This window comes from Cherax quadricarinatus, chromosome 9 (genome assembly GCF_038502225.1).
Source record: "Cherax quadricarinatus isolate ZL_2023a chromosome 9, ASM3850222v1, whole genome shotgun sequence".
Taxonomy (NCBI): domain Eukaryota; kingdom Metazoa; phylum Arthropoda; class Malacostraca; order Decapoda; family Parastacidae; genus Cherax; species Cherax quadricarinatus.
The window spans coordinates 684,465-702,648 of NC_091300.1; the positions used below are offsets into that span (position 1 = coordinate 684,465).

At 39.4% G+C, this 18,184-nt stretch overlaps 1 protein-coding gene across 6 annotated transcripts in view; it reads right to left on the reverse strand.

Annotated features, from left to right (window-relative positions):
- Positions 1-18,184, reverse strand: part of LOC128686150 (proline-serine-threonine phosphatase-interacting protein 1) — a 42,327-nt gene that overhangs the window by 13,321 nt on the left and 10,822 nt on the right. For 5 of the 6 annotated variants that reach the window (XM_070083137.1, XM_070083138.1, XM_070083136.1 and 2 more), the window contains exons 7-9: positions 15,107-15,241; positions 12,689-12,778; positions 3,967-4,150 (exon numbers count right to left, since the gene is read on the reverse strand). In XM_070083137.1, coding sequence (XP_069939238.1) covers positions 3,967-4,150; positions 12,689-12,778; positions 15,107-15,241 — 409 coding nt within the window. The remainder of the gene's footprint in view (positions 1-3,966; positions 4,151-12,688; positions 12,779-15,106; positions 15,242-18,184) is intronic. The other variant, XM_070083139.1, reaches the window with a different exon arrangement.

An 18,184-nucleotide genomic window follows, 5' to 3' on the forward strand; every position in this document is an offset into this window, starting at 1 on the left:
TGGTTATAGGAGGGTGGGGGCAGGAGGAAAGAGGAGTGATTGGTGGAATGATGAAGTAAAGGGTGTGATAAAAGAGAAAAAGGTAGCTTACGAGAGGTTTTTACAAAGCAGAAGTGTTATAAGAAGAGCAGAGTATATGGAGAGTAAAAGAAAGGTGAAGAGAGTGGTGAGAGAGTGCAAAAGGAGAGCAGATGAAAGAGTGGGAGAGGCACTGTCAAGAAATTTTAATGAAAATAAGAAAAAATTTTGGAGTGAGTTAAACAAGTTAAGAAAGCCTAGGGAAAGTATGGATTTGTCAGTTAAAAACAGAGTAGGGGAGTTAGTAGATGGGGAGAGGGAGGTATTAGGTAGATGGCGAGAATATTTTGAGGAACTTTTAAATGTTAAGGAAGAAAGGGAGGCGGTAATTTCATGCACTGGCCAGGGAGGTATACCATCTTTTAGGAGTGAAGAAGAGCAGAATGTAAGTGTGGTGGAGGTACGTGAGGCATTACGTAGAATGAAAGGGGGTAAAGCAGCTGGAACTGATGGGATCATGACAGAAATGTTAAAAGCAGGGGGGGATATAGTGTTGGAGTGGTTGGTACTTTTGTTTAATAAATGTATGAAAGAGGGGAAGGTACCTAGGGATTGGCGGAGAGCATGTATAGTCCCTTTATATAAAGGGAAAGGGGACAAAAGAGATTGTAAAAATTATAGAGGAATAAGTTTACTGAGTATACCAGGAAAAGTATACGGTAGGGTTATAATTGAAAGAATTAGAGGTAAGACAGAATGTAGAATTGCGGACGAGCAAGGAGGCTTCAGAGTGGGTAGGGGATGTGTAGATCAAGTGTTTACATTGAAGCATATATGTGAACAGTATTTAGATAAAGGTAGGGAAGTTTTTATTGCATTTATGGATTTAGAAAAGGCATATGATAGAGTGGATAGAGGAGCAATGTGGCAGATGTTGCAAGTATATGGAATAGGTGGTAAGTTACTAAATGCTGTAAAGAGCTTTTATGAGGATAGTGAGGCTCAGGTTAGGGTGTGTAGAAGAGAGGGAGAATACTTCCCGGTAAAAGTAGGTCTTAGACAGGGATGTGTAATGTCACCATGGTTGTTTAATATATTTATAGATGGGGTTGTAAAAGAAGTAAATGCTAGGGTGTTCAGGAGAGGGGTGGGATTAAATTATGGGGAATCAAATTCAAAATGGGAATTGACACAGTTACTTTTTGCTGATGATACTGTGCTTATGGGAGATTCTAAAGAAAAATTGGAAAGGTTAGTGGATGAGTTTGAGAATGTGTGTAAAGGTAGAAAGTTGAAAGTGAACATAGAAAAGAGTAAGGTGATGAGGGTATCAAATGATTTAGATAAAGAAAAATTGGATATCAAATTGGGGAGGAGGAGTATGGAAGAAGTGAATGTTTTCAGATACTTGGGAGTTGACGTGTCGGCGGGTGGATTTATGAAGGATGAGGTTAATCATAGAATTGATGAGGGAAAAAAGGTGAGTGGTGCGTTGAGGTATATGTGGAGTCAAAAAACGTTATCTATGGAGGCAAAGAAGGGAATGTATGAAAGTATAGTGGTACCAACACTCTTATATGGATGTGAAGCTTGGGTGGTAAATGCAGCAGCGAGGAGACGGTTGGAGGCAGTGGAGATGTCCTGTCTAAGGGCAATGTGTGGTGTAAATATTATGCAGAAAATTCGGAGTGTGGAAATTAGGAGAAGGTGTGGAGTTAATAAAAGCATTAGTCAGAGGGCAGAAGAGGGGTTGTTGAGGTGGTTTGGTCATTTAGAGAGAATGGATCAAAGTAGAATGACATGGAAAGCATATAAATCTATAGGGGAAGGAAAGAGGGGTAGGGGTCGTCCTCGAAAGGGTTTTGTGGGTGAGGGGCTTGGACTTCCAGCAAGCGTGCATGAGCGTGTTAGATAGGAGTGAATGGAGACGAATGATACTTGGGACCTGACAATCTGTTGGAGTGTGAGCAGGGTAATATTTAGTGAAGGGATTCAGGGAAACCGGTTATTTTCATATAGTCGGACTTGAGTCCTGGAAATGGGAAGTACAATGCCTGCACTTTAAAGGAGGGGTTTGGGATATTGGCAGTTTGGAGGGATATGTTGTGTATCTCTATACGTATATGCTTCTAAACTGTTGTATTCTGAGCACCTCTGCAAAAGCAGTGATAATGTGTGAGTGTGGTGAAAGTGTTGAATGATGATGAAAGTATTTTCTTTTTGGGGATTTTCTTTCTTTTTTATGGGTCACCCTGCCTCGGTGGGAGACGACCGACTTGTTGAAAAAAAAAGAAAAGAAAAAAAAAAAAAAAAAAAAGGTTACAATGTGGGGTTTACAGGATTTGGATATTGTGTGGTTTACATGTTATAAAATACTAATTACAGAGGGAGCCACTAGGACACCTAGCATGGCTAGGCATTTCGGGCAGACTTAGATTAATTCTTAACATTAAATTCTTACAGATTATGGTATTAAGGCTAGGTGACTACATTATAATTTGTGAGTTTATCAATGTGAATGTTTTTGTTTTAGCATAATACAAAGTGTCTATATTGGAGTATCATAGGCAAACTTATGACTAGTTAGGATTCACTATTTTAAGATTAAGATTAGTATTTCTGTGTTTATAGTCAGTGGGTGAGTGAGTGTAACTGTGAACCACCAGGTGGTTAGCATTTAGTTAGTTGTCAGGGTGTATCAGGGAGATATGTTTTCTAACTGTAGTTTTGAAAGTGATGAGTGTATCTGCAGTTCTAGAGTTTTCAGGTAGGGTGTTCCAGATTTTAGGTCCTTTGAAATACATGTACAATGAATTTTTGTAAAGGTTTAGTCGGACACAGGGAATGTCATAGAGAAGTTCGTGTCTAAGGGTTTAATATGTTGTGTGAGACAAGGTAGGAATAGATCCATCTATGAATTAATTTTTCAAAGATTTTAGAGAGCAGTGGTAAGTTAGATATTGGTCTAGAGTTATTCAAGTCAGCTTGGTCACCTCCTTTATGGATTGGAGTGACCCTCGCTATTTTGAGGATTGTTGGGAAGGTAGATGATTCAATGGATTTGTTAAAGAGTGTTGCAATAATTGGTGACAATACTTGAGAAGCTTTTTTGTACATAAAAGCAGGCAAGTTTTTTATGTCACCTGCCTTGTTTTTAAGGGTGTTGATGATGAGCGAGACTTCTAGTGGGTTGGTTGGAGCTAGGAATAGGGTATTTGGGTAAGTACCTATGAGGTAGTCTGATGGACGGGTGTTTGAGCTTGGTATTTTGTTCGCTAGATTTTTTCCTATGGTGGAGAAAAAAACATTGAGTCTGTTTGCTGTTTCAGTTGGTGTGAGTAGGGGTTCATCTGATTTTGTTAGTTTGATTGTTTTGTTTTTGGATAACTTTTTAGTTTCAAGAATTTCAGATAGAGTTTTCTAGGTTTTTTTCATATCACCTTTGATGTTATGTAATCTATTTTCATTGTACAATTTTTTAGGTCTTCTTATCTTCTTATTCTGTACAAAATATTTTTGCCTTCCATAAAGTGACACATGCACCAATATATAACAAAACAGTACTGTACTGTACCAGTAGTCTTTGCATATGACAGATATTAAGTCCTAAGAGTATATAAACAGCACAGTAGCACTGAATGATCCAAATAAATTTATTATTAGGGGTTTACTGCACTGTACATATATACTTTACATCATTTAATTTAAAAGCCCAGTCTAATCTAAACTATAGTAGCACTACCCTTTTCCCCACGAATGACTGATAGCAACCAACTCACACCCAGGTACTGTACTCATTTACTGTTAGGTGAACAGGGGCAGCAAGTCTATGGAACTTGCATATATGTCACATTTCCCTGGGAATTGATCCCAGCTACTTTATGTACAAACCCTCATGGATTCTTTAAAATCTCTAAGCCATAAGTTGTATATAATAACATCACTAACCTGTAAGCGTAGATCGAGCTGATGTTGAAAAGGAGGCTGAAGGTGTGTTAAGAGAGGAGCGAGCAATAGGTGTGTACACCAAGGGTATAGGAGGCGTTTGCAGTGTTTTGTGAATAGCTACCCATGTTGACAATTCCTTTGCCACATCCACGTGTATAAGAGCTGTCCGAATACTTTCTTGGTGCTGAAAAATATATTTTATACAAAGTGCTGTATAAATTTATTTATTCATTAATAATGAACAGTCACAGTAGAGTAACTCAAACATCAGGCTAGGACTACAGTACAATAAAAGAAAACAGTGTAAACAGAAACCCAGCTTAGTTGCTGAGGCTTCCAAACATGTAATGAGAAATTTATAGACTATTGTAACATTATAGCATAAAAAAACTTAATAAAGAAGATAACATTTCAATACAGCAAACAAGTGTACAGTGGACCCTCAACCAACGATATTAATCCGTTCCAGACAGCTTGTTGTTAGTTGAATTTATCGTTAGTCGAATTAATTTTCCCCATAAGAAATAATGGAAATGCAATTAATCTGTTCCAGACACCCAAAAGTATGAAAAAAAAAAATTCACATGAAATATATATTTTCCTACACAGAAAAAGAAGGATACATGCACAATAAATACTGTACTAAATGAAGAATAAGTGACACTTACCTTTGTTGAAGATGTAGTGATGGGTGATGAGATGGCAGGAGGGGATATGGAGGTGTATTTTTTTTGGAAGGGGAATCCCCTTTCATAAGGACTTTAGGTACCAAGTCCTTTCCGGGGTTACTTCCCTTCTTTTTTCAATGCCACTCAGAACAACTTGAGAGTCACTGGACCTTTGTCGCACCGAAAATCTTTCCACAGAGCTCTGTACCTCGTGTTCCTTTAAGATTTTCCTAAAATGGGCCACAACATTGTCACTGTAAAAGTCACCAGCATGGCTTGCAATAGCTGTGTCAGGGTGATTTTCATCCATAAAGGTTTGCAAGTCAACCCACTTTGTACAAATTTCCTTAATCTTTGAAGAAGGCAACTTCCTCCATTGCTCTTTTCCCTCCTCTGAAGCAATTTCCTCAGTTGTGTCCTCTTGCTGTTGCAGATGCTCTTGCAGCTCATCAGTGGCTAGTTCTTCATCGTCGTCCTCCACCAACTCCTCCACATCTTCCCCACTAACCTCCAACCCCATGGACTTCCCCAATGCCACAATAGATTCCATAACTGGCATAGGCTTCTCAGGGTTAGCCACAAACCCTTCAAAATCCCTCTCTTCTACACATTGTGGCCACAATTTCCTCCAAGCAGAGTTCAAGGTCCTGTTAGTCACTCCCTTCCAAGCCTTACCTATAAGGTTTATACAACTGAGGATACTAAAGTGATCTTTCCAAAACTCTTTTATGGTCAATTGAGTGTCTAAGGTCACTTCAAAGCACTTGAAATATTGCTTTGGTGTACAGTTTTTTTGAAATTTGAAATGACCTGCTGGTCCATGGGGTGAAGGAGAGGAGTGGTATTAGGAGGCAAGAATTTCACTTTGATAAAACTCAAGTCCCTCAAAATTCGTTCTGGCAATTCTGAAGGATGAGCAGGAGCACTGTCTAATACCAGGGGGCACTTAAGGTCCAATTTATTTTCCAGGAGGTTATTTTTCACAGTGGGGCCAAATACATGATAAAACCAATCATAGAAAATGTCCCTAGTGACTCATGCCTTACTGTTTGCCCTCCACATCACACACAAATTATCCTTGATGACATTATTTTTCTTAAACACTCTGGGAGTTTCAGAGTGATACACAAGTAGAGGCTTCACTCTGCAATCACCACTAGCATTACTACATAACATTAAAGTAACCCTGTCCTTCATAGGCTTGTGTCCTGGGAGTGCTTTTTCTTCCTGTGTAATGTAGGTCTTGTTTGGCATTTTCTTCCAAAATAAGCCTGTTTTGTCACACTTAAACACTTGTTGGGGTTTCAATTTTTCAGTGTCTATGTACTCCTTGAATTCCTGCACATAATTTTCAGCCACGTTTTGGTCCAAACTGGCAGCCTCACCATAGCTTACCACACTGTGTATGCCACTACAATTCTTAAATCTCTCAAACCAACCTTTGCTGGCCTTAAATTCACTCACATCACCACTAGTTGCAGGCCTTTTTTTAATTAAATCATCATGCAACTGCCTTGCCTTTTCACATATGATTGATTGAGAGATACTATCTTCTGATATCTGTTTTTCATTTATTTTTTTATTTTTTATTATCACACCGGCCGATTCCCACCAAGGCAGGGTGGCCCGAAAAAGAAAAACTTTCACCATCATTCACTCCATCACTGTCTTGCCAGAAGGGTGCTTTACACTACAGTTTTTAAACTGCAACATTAACACCCCTCCTTCAGAGTGCAGGCACTGTACTTCCCATCTCCAGGACTCAAGTCCGGCCTGCCGGTTTCCCTGAATCCCTTCATAAATGTTACTTTGCTCACACTCCAACAGCACGTCAAGTATTAAAAACCATTTGTCTCCATTCACTCCTATCAAACACGCTCACGCATGCCTGCTGGAAGTCCAAGCCCCTCGCACACAAAACCTCCTTTACCCCCTCCCTCCAACCCTTCCTAGGCCGACCCCTACCCCGCCTTCCTTCCACTACAGACTGATACACTCTTGAAGTCGTTCTGTTTCGCTCCATTCTCTCTACATGTCCGAACCACCTCAACAACCCTTCCTCAGCCCTCTGGACAACAGTTTTGGTAATCCCGCACCTCCTCCTAACTTCCAAACTACGAATTCTCTGCATTATATTCACACCACACATTGCCCTCAGACATGACATCTCCACTGCCTCCAGCCTTCTCCTCGCTGCAACATTCATCACCCACGCTTCACACCCATATAAGAGCGTTGGTAAAACTATACTCTCATACATTCCCCTCTTTGCCTCCAAGGACAAAGTTCTTTGTCTCCACAGACTCCTAAGTGCACCACTCACTCTTTTTCCCTCATCAATTCTATGATTCACCTCATCTTTCATAGACCCATCCGCTGACACGTCCACTCCCAAATATCTGAATACGTTCACCTCCTCCATACTCTCTCCCTCCAATCTGATATTCAATCTTTCATCACCTAATCTTTTTGTTATCCTCATAACCTTACTCTTTCCTGTATTCACCTTTAATTTTCTTCTTTTGCACACCCTACCAAATTCATCCACCAATCTCTGCAACTTCTCTTCAGAATCTCCCAAGAGCACAGTGTCATCAGCAAAGAGCAGCTGTGACAACTCCCACTTTGTGTGTGATTCTTTATCTTTTAACTCCACGCCTCTTGCCAAGACCCTCGTATTTACTTCTCTTACAACCCCATCTATAAATATATTAAACAACCACGGTGACATCACACATCCTTGTCTAAGGCCTACTTTTACTGGGAAAAAATTTCCCTCTTTCCTACATACTCTAACTTGAGCCTCACTATCCTCGTAAAAACTCTTCACTGCTTTCAGTAACCTACCTCCTACACCATACACTTGCAACATCTGCCACATTGCCCCCCTATCCACCCTGTCATACGCCTTTTCCAAATCCATAAATGCCACAAAGACCTCTTTAGCCTTATCTAAATACTGTTCACTTATATGTTTCACTGTAAACACCTGGTCCACACACCCCCTACCTTTCCTAAAGCCTCCTTGTTCATCTGCTATCCTATTCTCCGTCTTACTCTTAATTCTTTCAATTATAACTCTACCATACACTTTACCAGGTACACTCAACAGACTTATCCCCCTATAATTTTTGCACTCTCTTTTATCCCCTTTGCCTTTATACAAAGGAACTATGCATGCTCTCTGCCAATCCCTAGGTACCTTACCCTCTTCCATACATTTATTAAATAATTGCACCAACCACTCCAAAACTATATCCCCACCTGCTTTTAACATTTCTATCTTTATCCCATCAATCCCGGCTGCCTTACCCCCTTTCATTTTACCTACTGCCTCACGAACTTCCCCCACACTCACAACTGGCTCTTCCTCACTCCTACAAGATGTTATTCCTCCTTGCCCTATACACGAAATCACAGCTTCCCTATCTTCATCAACATTTAACAATTCCTCAAAATATTCCTTCCATCTTCCCAATACCTCTAACTCTCCATTTAATAACTCTCCTCTCCTATTTTTAACTGACAAATCCATTTGTTCTCTAGGCTTTCTTAACTTGTTAATCTCACTCCAAAACTTTTTCTTATTTTCAACAAAATTTGTTGATAACATCTCACCCACTCTCTCATTTGCTCTCTTTTTACATTGCTTCACCACTCTCTTAACTTCTCTCTTTTTCTCCATATACTCTTCCCTCCTTGCATCACTTCTACTTTGTAAAAACTTCTCATATGCTAACTTTTTCTCCCTTACTACTCTCTTTACATCATCATTCCACCAATCGCTCCTCTTCCCTCCTGCACCCACTTTCCTGTAACCACAAACTTCTGCTGAACACTCTAACACTACATTTTTAAACCTGCCCCATACCTCTTCGACCCCATTGCCTATGCTCTCATTAGCCCATCTATCCTCCAATAGCTGTTTATATCTTACCCTAACTGCCTCCTCTTTTAGTTTATAAACCTTCACCTCTCTCTTCCCTGATGCTTCTATTCTCCTTGTATCCCATCTACCTTTTACTCTCAGTGTAGCTACAACTAGAAAGTGATCTGATATATCTGTGGCCCCTCTATAAACATGTACATCCTGAAGTCTACTCAACAGTCTTTTATCTACCAATACATAATCCAACAAACTACTGTCATTTCGCCCTACATCATATCGTGTATACTTATTTATCCTCTTTTTCTTAAAATATGTATTACCTATAACTAAACCCCTTTCTATACAAAGTTCAATCAAAGGGCTCCCATTATCATTTACACCTGGCACCCCAAACTTACCTACCACACCCTCTCTAAAAGTTTCTCCTACTTTAGCATTCAAGTCCCCTACCACAATTACTCTCTCACTTGGTTCAAAGGCTCCTATACATTCACTTAACATCTCCCAAAATCTCTCTCTCTCCTCTGCATTCCTCTCTTCTCCAGGTGCATACACGCTTATTATGACCCACTTCTCGCATCCAACCTTTACTTTAATCCACATAATTCTTGAATTTACACATTCATATTCTCTTTTCTCCTTCCATAACTGATCATTTAACATTACTGCTACCCCTTCCTTTGCTCTAACTCTCTCAGATACTCCAGATTTAATCCCATTTATTTCCCCCCACTGAAACTCTCCTACCCCCTTCAGCTTTGTTTCGCTTAGGGCCAGGACATCCAACTTCTTTTCATTCATAACATCAGCAATCATCTGTTTCTTGTCATCCGCACTACATCCACGCACATTTAAGCAACCCAGTTTTATAAAGTTTTTCTTCTTCTCTTTTTTAGTAATTGTATACAGGAGAAGGGGTCACCAGCCCATTGCTCCCGGCATTTTAGCCGCCTCATACGACACGCATGGCTTACGGAGGAAAGATTCTTTTCCACTTCCCCATGGACAATAGAAGAAATAAAAAAGAACAAGAGCTATTTAGAAAAAGGAGAAAAACCTAGATGTATGTATATATATATATGCATGTGCGTGTCTGTGAAGTGTGACCAAAGTGTAAGTAGGAGTAGCAAGATATCCCTGTTATCTTAGCGTGTTTATGAGACAGAAAAAGAAACCAGCAATCCTACCATCATGCAAAACAGTTACAGGTTTTTGTTTCACAGTCATCTGGCAGGACGGTAGTACTTCCCTGGGTGGTTGCTGTCTACCAACCTATAACAGTCTCTCAACATCTTCAAGTACAGTGGACCCCCGGTTAACGATATTTTTTCACTCCAGAAGTATGTTCAGGTGCCAGTACTGACCGAATTTGTTCCCATAAGAAATATTGTGAAGTAGATTAGTCCATTTCAGACCCCCAAACATACACGTACAAACACACTTACATAAATACACTTACATAATTGGTCACATTCGGAGGTAATCGTTATGCGGGGGTCCACTGTACTTGTGATCTGTGTTTCGAAAATATACTTGCACCTTTCGCAACAACAGCTTCCTTGATTGCCTTTCTGTTGGCCAAGATAGTAGCAATGATTGATTGGGGTTTGTTATACAACCTGGCTAGCTCAGAGACAGGCAGTCCAGTTTCATACTTTGTGATTATCTCCTTCTTCATTTCATTTGTAATTTTCACCCTTTTTACCACAGGGTTGGCACTAAAAACTTTCTTAGGGCTCATGGTGGCTTATTTAGCAGTTACAAGCACTAAAAACACTGGAATAATACAAAATGTACTGAATGTATGCGTGGAAGTGACTGCACTGGCTTGTAAACATTGGCATACTAACTGAAGGCAGGGCAGCTAAGGTGCGCTTAGGCCACACGGCCGTGTGGACACGTTTGGGATGAATGATGTTAGTCGAGTTTTTCATCGTTGGTCAGGCCAAAATTTTTATGCTAAAACGCTTTGTTAGTCGATTTTATCATTAGATAATGCCTTCATTGGTTGAGGGTCCACTGTACAGTATTGTATAACATATATTGCAATAAACTATTAAATACCATCACATTCCATAATTACTCAGTTACAGTAGTACATACAATCTGTATTTTAAGGTAGCTTACAATGTGTTTACTTAGGAAATCCTTGATACATTTATATACTGTAGTGCATTTTTTAGACAATATGAGTCAAATAAGATAAACTGCCCCCAAAAAAAAAAAAAATTATGAAAAATTTATCATTCATTAACATTTAGATCTGTGTAAATTTTGTAGCATAAATGTTTTTAGTTTTGAACAAAAACAAACTTGGTAACCTCACTAATGTACAAACAAACACAATTTAGCTTAATCTTATCCAACTTATTTTAGGTAAGTCTAAAACTAGTTTCCACACTCTTATTGAACATCAGCAAAATATGTTAGTTTTGTTTGGTTAAGACTGATTTTCATGAAGTTAGTGTAACAACAAGTATATAACTGAACTTGGCAAAACAACTGTCGCTTTATAAGACAAGATTGCGAACTCTGCCTAAAATACACATTTATTTTTTCATTTTGGTGTAAGTAATAGTAATTAATGTCACTGGCAGTTTTTACACATGACTACCAAACATTCATGAATATATTTTTTTATCATTCTATGTTCCTACATATACATATGCTGTCATTTCAGATTTTAAACTAAAATTAACATAATTTATGCAAACATAACTACAAATACTGCAAAATCACACATGACCACAAGTACTCTGACATACACAAACCACTGTAATATTTTTTCTGTTTAAGTAAAATCAATTATATTAGATTTTAATAAAACTAGTGTGGCATGTCCATTCAAATGATAATGTTTTTAACTCAAGTCCTGTAATATGGTCTAAAATACTGAAAGCACAATGCAATTCACAGTAGAGTGGACCCTCAACCAACAAAGGCATCGTCTAACGATAAAATCACCTAACGAAGCGTTTTAGTGTAAAAATTATGGCCCAACCAACAATGAAAAACTTGACTAACAACATTCGTCCCGAACGTGTCCGTCTGTCCATCTGGCCTGAGTGCCTCAGCTCAGCTGGTGTGTCATTGTTAACAAGCCAGGGCGGATGGTTGCACACATACATTCGATAAATTTTGTATTATTCCATTGTTTTTAGTGCTTATAACTGCTAAATAAGCCACCTTGGGCCCAAAGAAAGCTTCTAGTGCCAACCCTGTGGTAAAGAGAGTGAGAAATACTATCGTACTGTGGTCAGCTGCTGCTGTTGTTGCACCACCGTCAGCTGCTGCTGTACCACCATCAGCTGTTGCTGCACCGCCATCAGCTGCTGCTGCACCACCATCAGCTGCTGCTGCACCACCATCAGCTGCTGCTGCACCACCGCAGCTGCTGCTGTACCATGGTCAGCTGCTGCTGCACCAACATCAGCTGTACTACTCGAAGATGTGAAGAGAGTGTTGTTGGTGTGGCTTAACGAGAAACAATTACCGAGAAACAATTAACCCCAGAGGGTTAGCCACCCATCCAGGACAAGGTCCTGGATGCACTAGAAGACAAAAAGAATGCAGATGTAATGTACACAGACTTTGCAAAATCCTTCTACAAGTGTGACCATGGCATAATAGTGCATAAAATGCATGCTAAAGGAATAACAGGAAAAGTTGATAGATGGATCTATAATTTCCTCACAAATAGAACACAAAGAGTAGTAGTCAACAGTGCAAAGTCTGAGGTGGCTACGGTGAAAAGCTCTGTTCTGCAAGGCACAGTACTTGCTCCCATCTTGTTCCTCATCCTCATATCAGATATAGACAGGGATATAAGCCACAGTGCCATGTCTTCCTTTGCAGATGACACCTGAATCTGCATGACAGTGTCTTCCATTGAAGACACTGCAAGGATCCAGGCGGACATCAACCAAATCTTTCAATGGGCTGCAGAAAACAATATGAAGTTCAACGATGAGAAATTTCAATTACTCCGATATGGTAAACACGAGGAAATTAAAACTTCATCAAAGTACAAAACAAATTCCAGATCCAAGTGAATTTACCACTCTATATTTCTAAATAATACAGGTATTTGTTTATACGCAACATTATCATTATATGTAGTATATCTCTATCAATTATAATGTCTAAAAGGATAACATTAACTAACCTGGTCTAACTGCACAGCAAACAGTGAACAGATGTTGGCAATTCTCCACAAAGAGTCCCGCACAAGCCTCACCCTATGCTCCTCCTTGTTCTGGCACACAATTGTCATGCTTAGTGTTAATCATTAATATTATTATATTCAACATTAGGATAATCAATATAGTTACAAGTATTATGTTTGATTGCTATTTTATACAGGTACAGTACAGTATTTGTAATATTAAAATACTATAATCATAATTGTAAGTCTCATGAAGTTATTTTTGTTATGCCAATAATTTTACAGGTACAGTACAGTATTTGTAGCATTAAAATATGTAATCTTTATTGGAAATTTCATGGAAAAATTAGTTTTATCATCATGGCGGTTATTAACTTCCTAGCACTACTTTCATTTATTTATTTATTTATTTATTTAGAAATTTAGAAATTTTAGCATACAAACAGAGGTACAAAAAATACAGGTAAGAGCAGCATGCCAAAGCTACTTATATGCATAGCATTACGGGCTGGCTTAAAATTAACTTAAGATTAACTAAGCAATGATGAAATCAGTGATAAGACATTATTGTAAACAGATAACTATAAAATACAAATGAGTATTACAAAGACAGGTCCTATGGTTGCATGCATTGCTGTTCATTCAGTAGAATGGAGTATTCTGTTAGGTAGTGTATTTAAAAAAATAACAAAGTTAGGTTTAACATTTGTGTGATATAATTGTGAGTAACATTTAGGATATACAATTTATATGGTTCAGTTATTCAGTATTTATTTGGTTTTGAGTGAGTAAGTGAACTTTGAGAAGAGACTTGAATTTATAAACAGGTAGTGTTTCTTTTATATTTACAGGTAATGAATTCCAGATTTTAGGGCCTTTTATGTGCATTGAGTTTTTGCATAGCGTGAGATGGACACGAGGAACATCAAAGAGTGATCTGTGCCTTGTATTATGGTCATGTGTTCTGTTGAGGTTGGCAAGGAGATGTTTGAGGGGAGGGTTAATATCAGAGTTAAGTATTCTATGTATGTAATAAGTGCAATAATAAGTATGGATGTTTTGTATGGTGAGTAGGTTGAGTGTTTTGAATATTGGTGGAGTGTGCTGCCTGTAGTGAGAATTTGTTATCATTCTAACTGCAGCCTTTTGTTGGGTAATTAGTGGTCTGAGATGGTTAGTTGTTGTTGAGCCCCATGCACAAATTCCATAGGTGAGATAGGGGTAAATAAGAGAGTGATAAAGGGCCAGGAGGGCTGACTGTGGAACATAGTACCGTATCTTCGATAGTATGCCTACAGTCTTGGAAATTTTCTTAGAAATTTGTTGTATATGTGTATGAAATTTGAGTCTATTATCGAGGTGGATTCCTAAGAATTTTCCCTCTGTTAGCTTTGTGATAGGTGATCCGTTTATCGTTATGTTAAGAGGTACATCTGTAGCTCTGCTACCAAACTGAATGAAGTAGGTTTTGTCAATGTTTAGTGTAAGTTTGTTAGTCCTCATCCAGGTAGATATTTTCTGTAATTCGGTGTTTACAGTATTGGCTAGCGTGACTGGGCTCGGGTGAGAGAAGACGTATGTGGTGTCATCTGCAAAAAGTGTGGGTTTGAGTAATTGCGAAGCATTTGGTAGGTCATTTATGTATAGGAGAAAGAGAAGAGGGCCAAGGACACTTCCCTGTGGGACACCAACTGTAATTGGTTGTGCGGAAGAGCTTGCCCCATTTGCGTACACATATTGGCTTCTGTTGCTGAGGTAAGACTTGAGGTAGTTGAGGGAGTGCCCTCTAATACCATAGTGTGACAATTTTACATGGAGCAAGTCATGGTCAACTGTATCAAAAGCTTTACGTAAGTCAATGAAGATCCCCAGTGGGACTTCTTTTTTCTCTATTGCAGTGTATATATGTTCTAGCATGTGTATAATAGCATCATTAGTATTTTTATTAGGCCTGAATCCAAATTGGCAGGGGTTGAGAATGTTATGGGAGATGAGGTAGGAGTGGATTCGTTTATGAATTAATTTTTCGAAGATTTTTGAGAGAGGGTGTAAATTGGATATTGGCCTATAGTTATTCAACTCTGTTTGGTCTCCTCCTTTATGGATCGGGGTGACCCTTGCTATTTTGAGAACTGTAGGGAAGGTGTAGGATTCAATGGATTTGTTAAAGAGTGTTGCAATGATTGGTGATAGTACTTGTGACACTTTTTTGTATATAAAGGGTGGTAAGGTATTTAAATCTCCTGCCTTGTTTTTCAGTGCATTGATAATAAGGGAGACTTCGTATGGGTTAGTCGGAGCTAGGAACAGTGTGTTCGGGTAGTTGCCGGTGAGGTAGTCATTTGGTGGGGTATCTGAGCTTGGGATATTATTGGCAAGGTTTTGACCTATAATTGACCTACAATTCCTTTTTTTTACCTGAAAGGTATTAAAACCAGAATGGGCATAGGAACACCACTCATTAAGCACAGCATTGTGGAAGTTGACTGCATCTTTATGTTGGAGTTCAGCTTCTTTGGCAGCTTCCACAGACCTCACTCCTGCCTGTAATGCCTGACACAAGATTAAAATTTACCGTTACTATTAAACACTAAGTGGAAAAAATACTCTGACTTTGCTTACAGTCAATAATCAGTCATTCTAACCTGATAAAATTAACTTATAACCATTGTAACTTAGATAACAAAGCACCTTTGCCAGTCCCTTAGATCATGAATGATACATTTGGAGAATATCCTTACTAAATAATTTACTTAAGTTGGATTCATATGGTGTATTGGTGATAATGTTGGTAGAATTACCGACGCCCAATTAGTGATCAAAGAAACTAATTTCTGCTGACCCAAGTGCCTTGAATCAGCACTAATCGCTGTTTCGAATACAATTAAACAAAACAAAGCCAGCTTCACCATCTCTGAAGTCTTAGCAAGAATCCTTCTGAAAACAGTAAACCCTGCCATCACATAGTCTCTCCTGTTAATACTACACAAAGCACATTACAGAGAGTGAACTCTGAAATAGGCCTTCTCTATCCAGTCTATATTTGTCTAACCTATTTTTATGTTACCCAAGTAATAGCTTTTATATCCTTTTACTCATGTACGAGTTAATTGCTCTACCCTATTGTATTATTACTACTACTACAACTTACGTCACTACTACTACTACTACTACCTCTAGTATTGCATCTCACTCTGAGCCTATATATACCCTCTGTGTCCATGTACTGTTTGTAACGGCTTGACAAAGCTCCTGGAGAGTGAAACATTGCCACAATAAAATGTCACATTAGTTGCATCTATATGATGGGTGATAGGAATATTCTGAGGCTTAACCTTTATTTTAAAGAATAATGTACAAACATTTTTACAAGCAGTTCTCCTTCAAAGTAATCTCCATTGGATGATATGCACTTGTTCTAACATTCCTGCCACTTTTGGGAGTTTTTAACTGAGTTTAATGAGTTCTGCTTCCATATTCTTATGGATAGTTGGAATATCATCAAATACGTATTCTTCTTTCCTATTTTGCAAATAGGAAAAAAAGGGGCAGGGACAGGTGAATATGGTGTGGGTGTGGTAGGGTGGCCCATGGCCTGGTGGCAAAAGCTCTTGCTTCACATGGTTAGTATCTGAGCTCAGTTCCCAGCAAGGGTTGAAACACTGGGCATGTTACCTTACGCCAGTTATATATATTCACCCAACAGTAGAAAACGGGTACCTGGGTGTCAGTCAACTGGTGTGGGTCGCATCCTGGGACAAAACTGACCTCGTTTGCCCAAAATGCTCTGCATAACAAGTGGCTCAGCTATTGGATCACTACGACAAGGTCCTAGATGCACTAGAAGACAAAAAGAATGCAGATGTAATATATACAGACTTTGCAAAAGCCTTCGACAAGTGTGACCATGGCGTAATAGTGCACAAAATGCGTGCTAAAGGAATAACAGGAAAAGTTGGTAGATGAATCTATAATTTCCTCACAAACAGAACACAAAGAGTAGTAGTCAACAGAGTAAAGTCCGAGGCAGCTACGGTGAAAAGCTATGTTCCACAAGGCACAGTACTCACTCCCATCTTGTTTCTCATCCTCATATCTGACATAGACAAGGATGTCAGCCACAGCACCGTGTCTTCCTTTGCAGATGACACCCGAATCTGCATGACAGTGTCTTCCATTGCAGACACTGCAAGGCTCCAGGCAGACATCAACCAAATCTTTCAGTGGGCTGCAGAAAACAATATGAAGTTCAACGATGAGAAATTTCAATTACTCCGATATGGTAAACACGAGAAAATTAAAACTTCATCAGAGTACAAAACAAATTCCGGCCACAAAATAGAGCGAAAAACCAGTGTCAAAGACCTGGGTGTGATCATGTCGGAGGATCTCACCTTCAAGGACCATAACATTGTATCAATCGCATCTGCTAGAAAAATGACAGGATGGATAATGAGAACCTTCAAAACTAGGGATGCCAAGCCCATGATGACACTCTTCAGGTCACTTGTTCTATTTAGGCTGGAATATTGCTGCACACTAACAGCACCTTTCAAGGCAGGTGAAATTGCTGACCTAGAAAATGTACAGAGAACCTTCACGGCACGCATAACGGATATAAAACACCTCAATTATTGGGAGCGCTTGAAGTTCCTGAACCTGTATTCCTTGGAACGCAGGTGGGAGAGATACATGATTATATACACCTGGAAAATCCTAGAGAGACTAGTACCGAACTTGCACACGAAAATCACTCACAACGAAAGCAAAAGACTTGGCAGACGATGCAACATCCCCCCAATGAAAAGCAGGGGTGTCACTAGCACTGTATAAGTGTCAGGGGCCTGAGACTGTTCAACTGCCTCCCAGCATACATAAGGGGGATTACCAATAGACCCCTGGCAGTCTTCAAGCTGGCACTGGACAAGCACCTAAAGTCGGTACCTGACCAGCCGGGCTGTGGCTCGTACGTTGGATTGTGTGCAGCCAGCAGTAACAGCCTGGGTGATCAGGCTCTGATCCACCAGAAGGCCTGGTCACAGACCGGGCCGTGGGGGTGTTGACCCCAGGAACTCTAAAACTCCAGGCTTTCTATGTAGTACAGCTAGGCCTGTATATCTTGTACATGTACTTGCAGAAATAAAGATATTATTATTATAACAGGAATGTTTTCTCAGAAATACAGACTGATAGCACTAACATCCCACATTGTAATAATCTTTGAAAGGGTTCTAAGAAGCAAGATCGCCACCCATCTAGATACCCATCAGCTACACAACCCAGGGCAACATGGGTTTAGAGCAGGTCACTCCTACCTGTCCCAACTACTGGACCACTACGACAAGGTCCTGGATGCTCTAGAAGGCAAACAAAATGCAGATGTAGTATACACAGACTTTGCAAAAGCCTTTGACAAGTGTGACCATGGTGAATAGTGCACAAAATGCATGACAAAGGAATAACAGGAAAAGTTGGTAGATGGATCTATAATTTCCT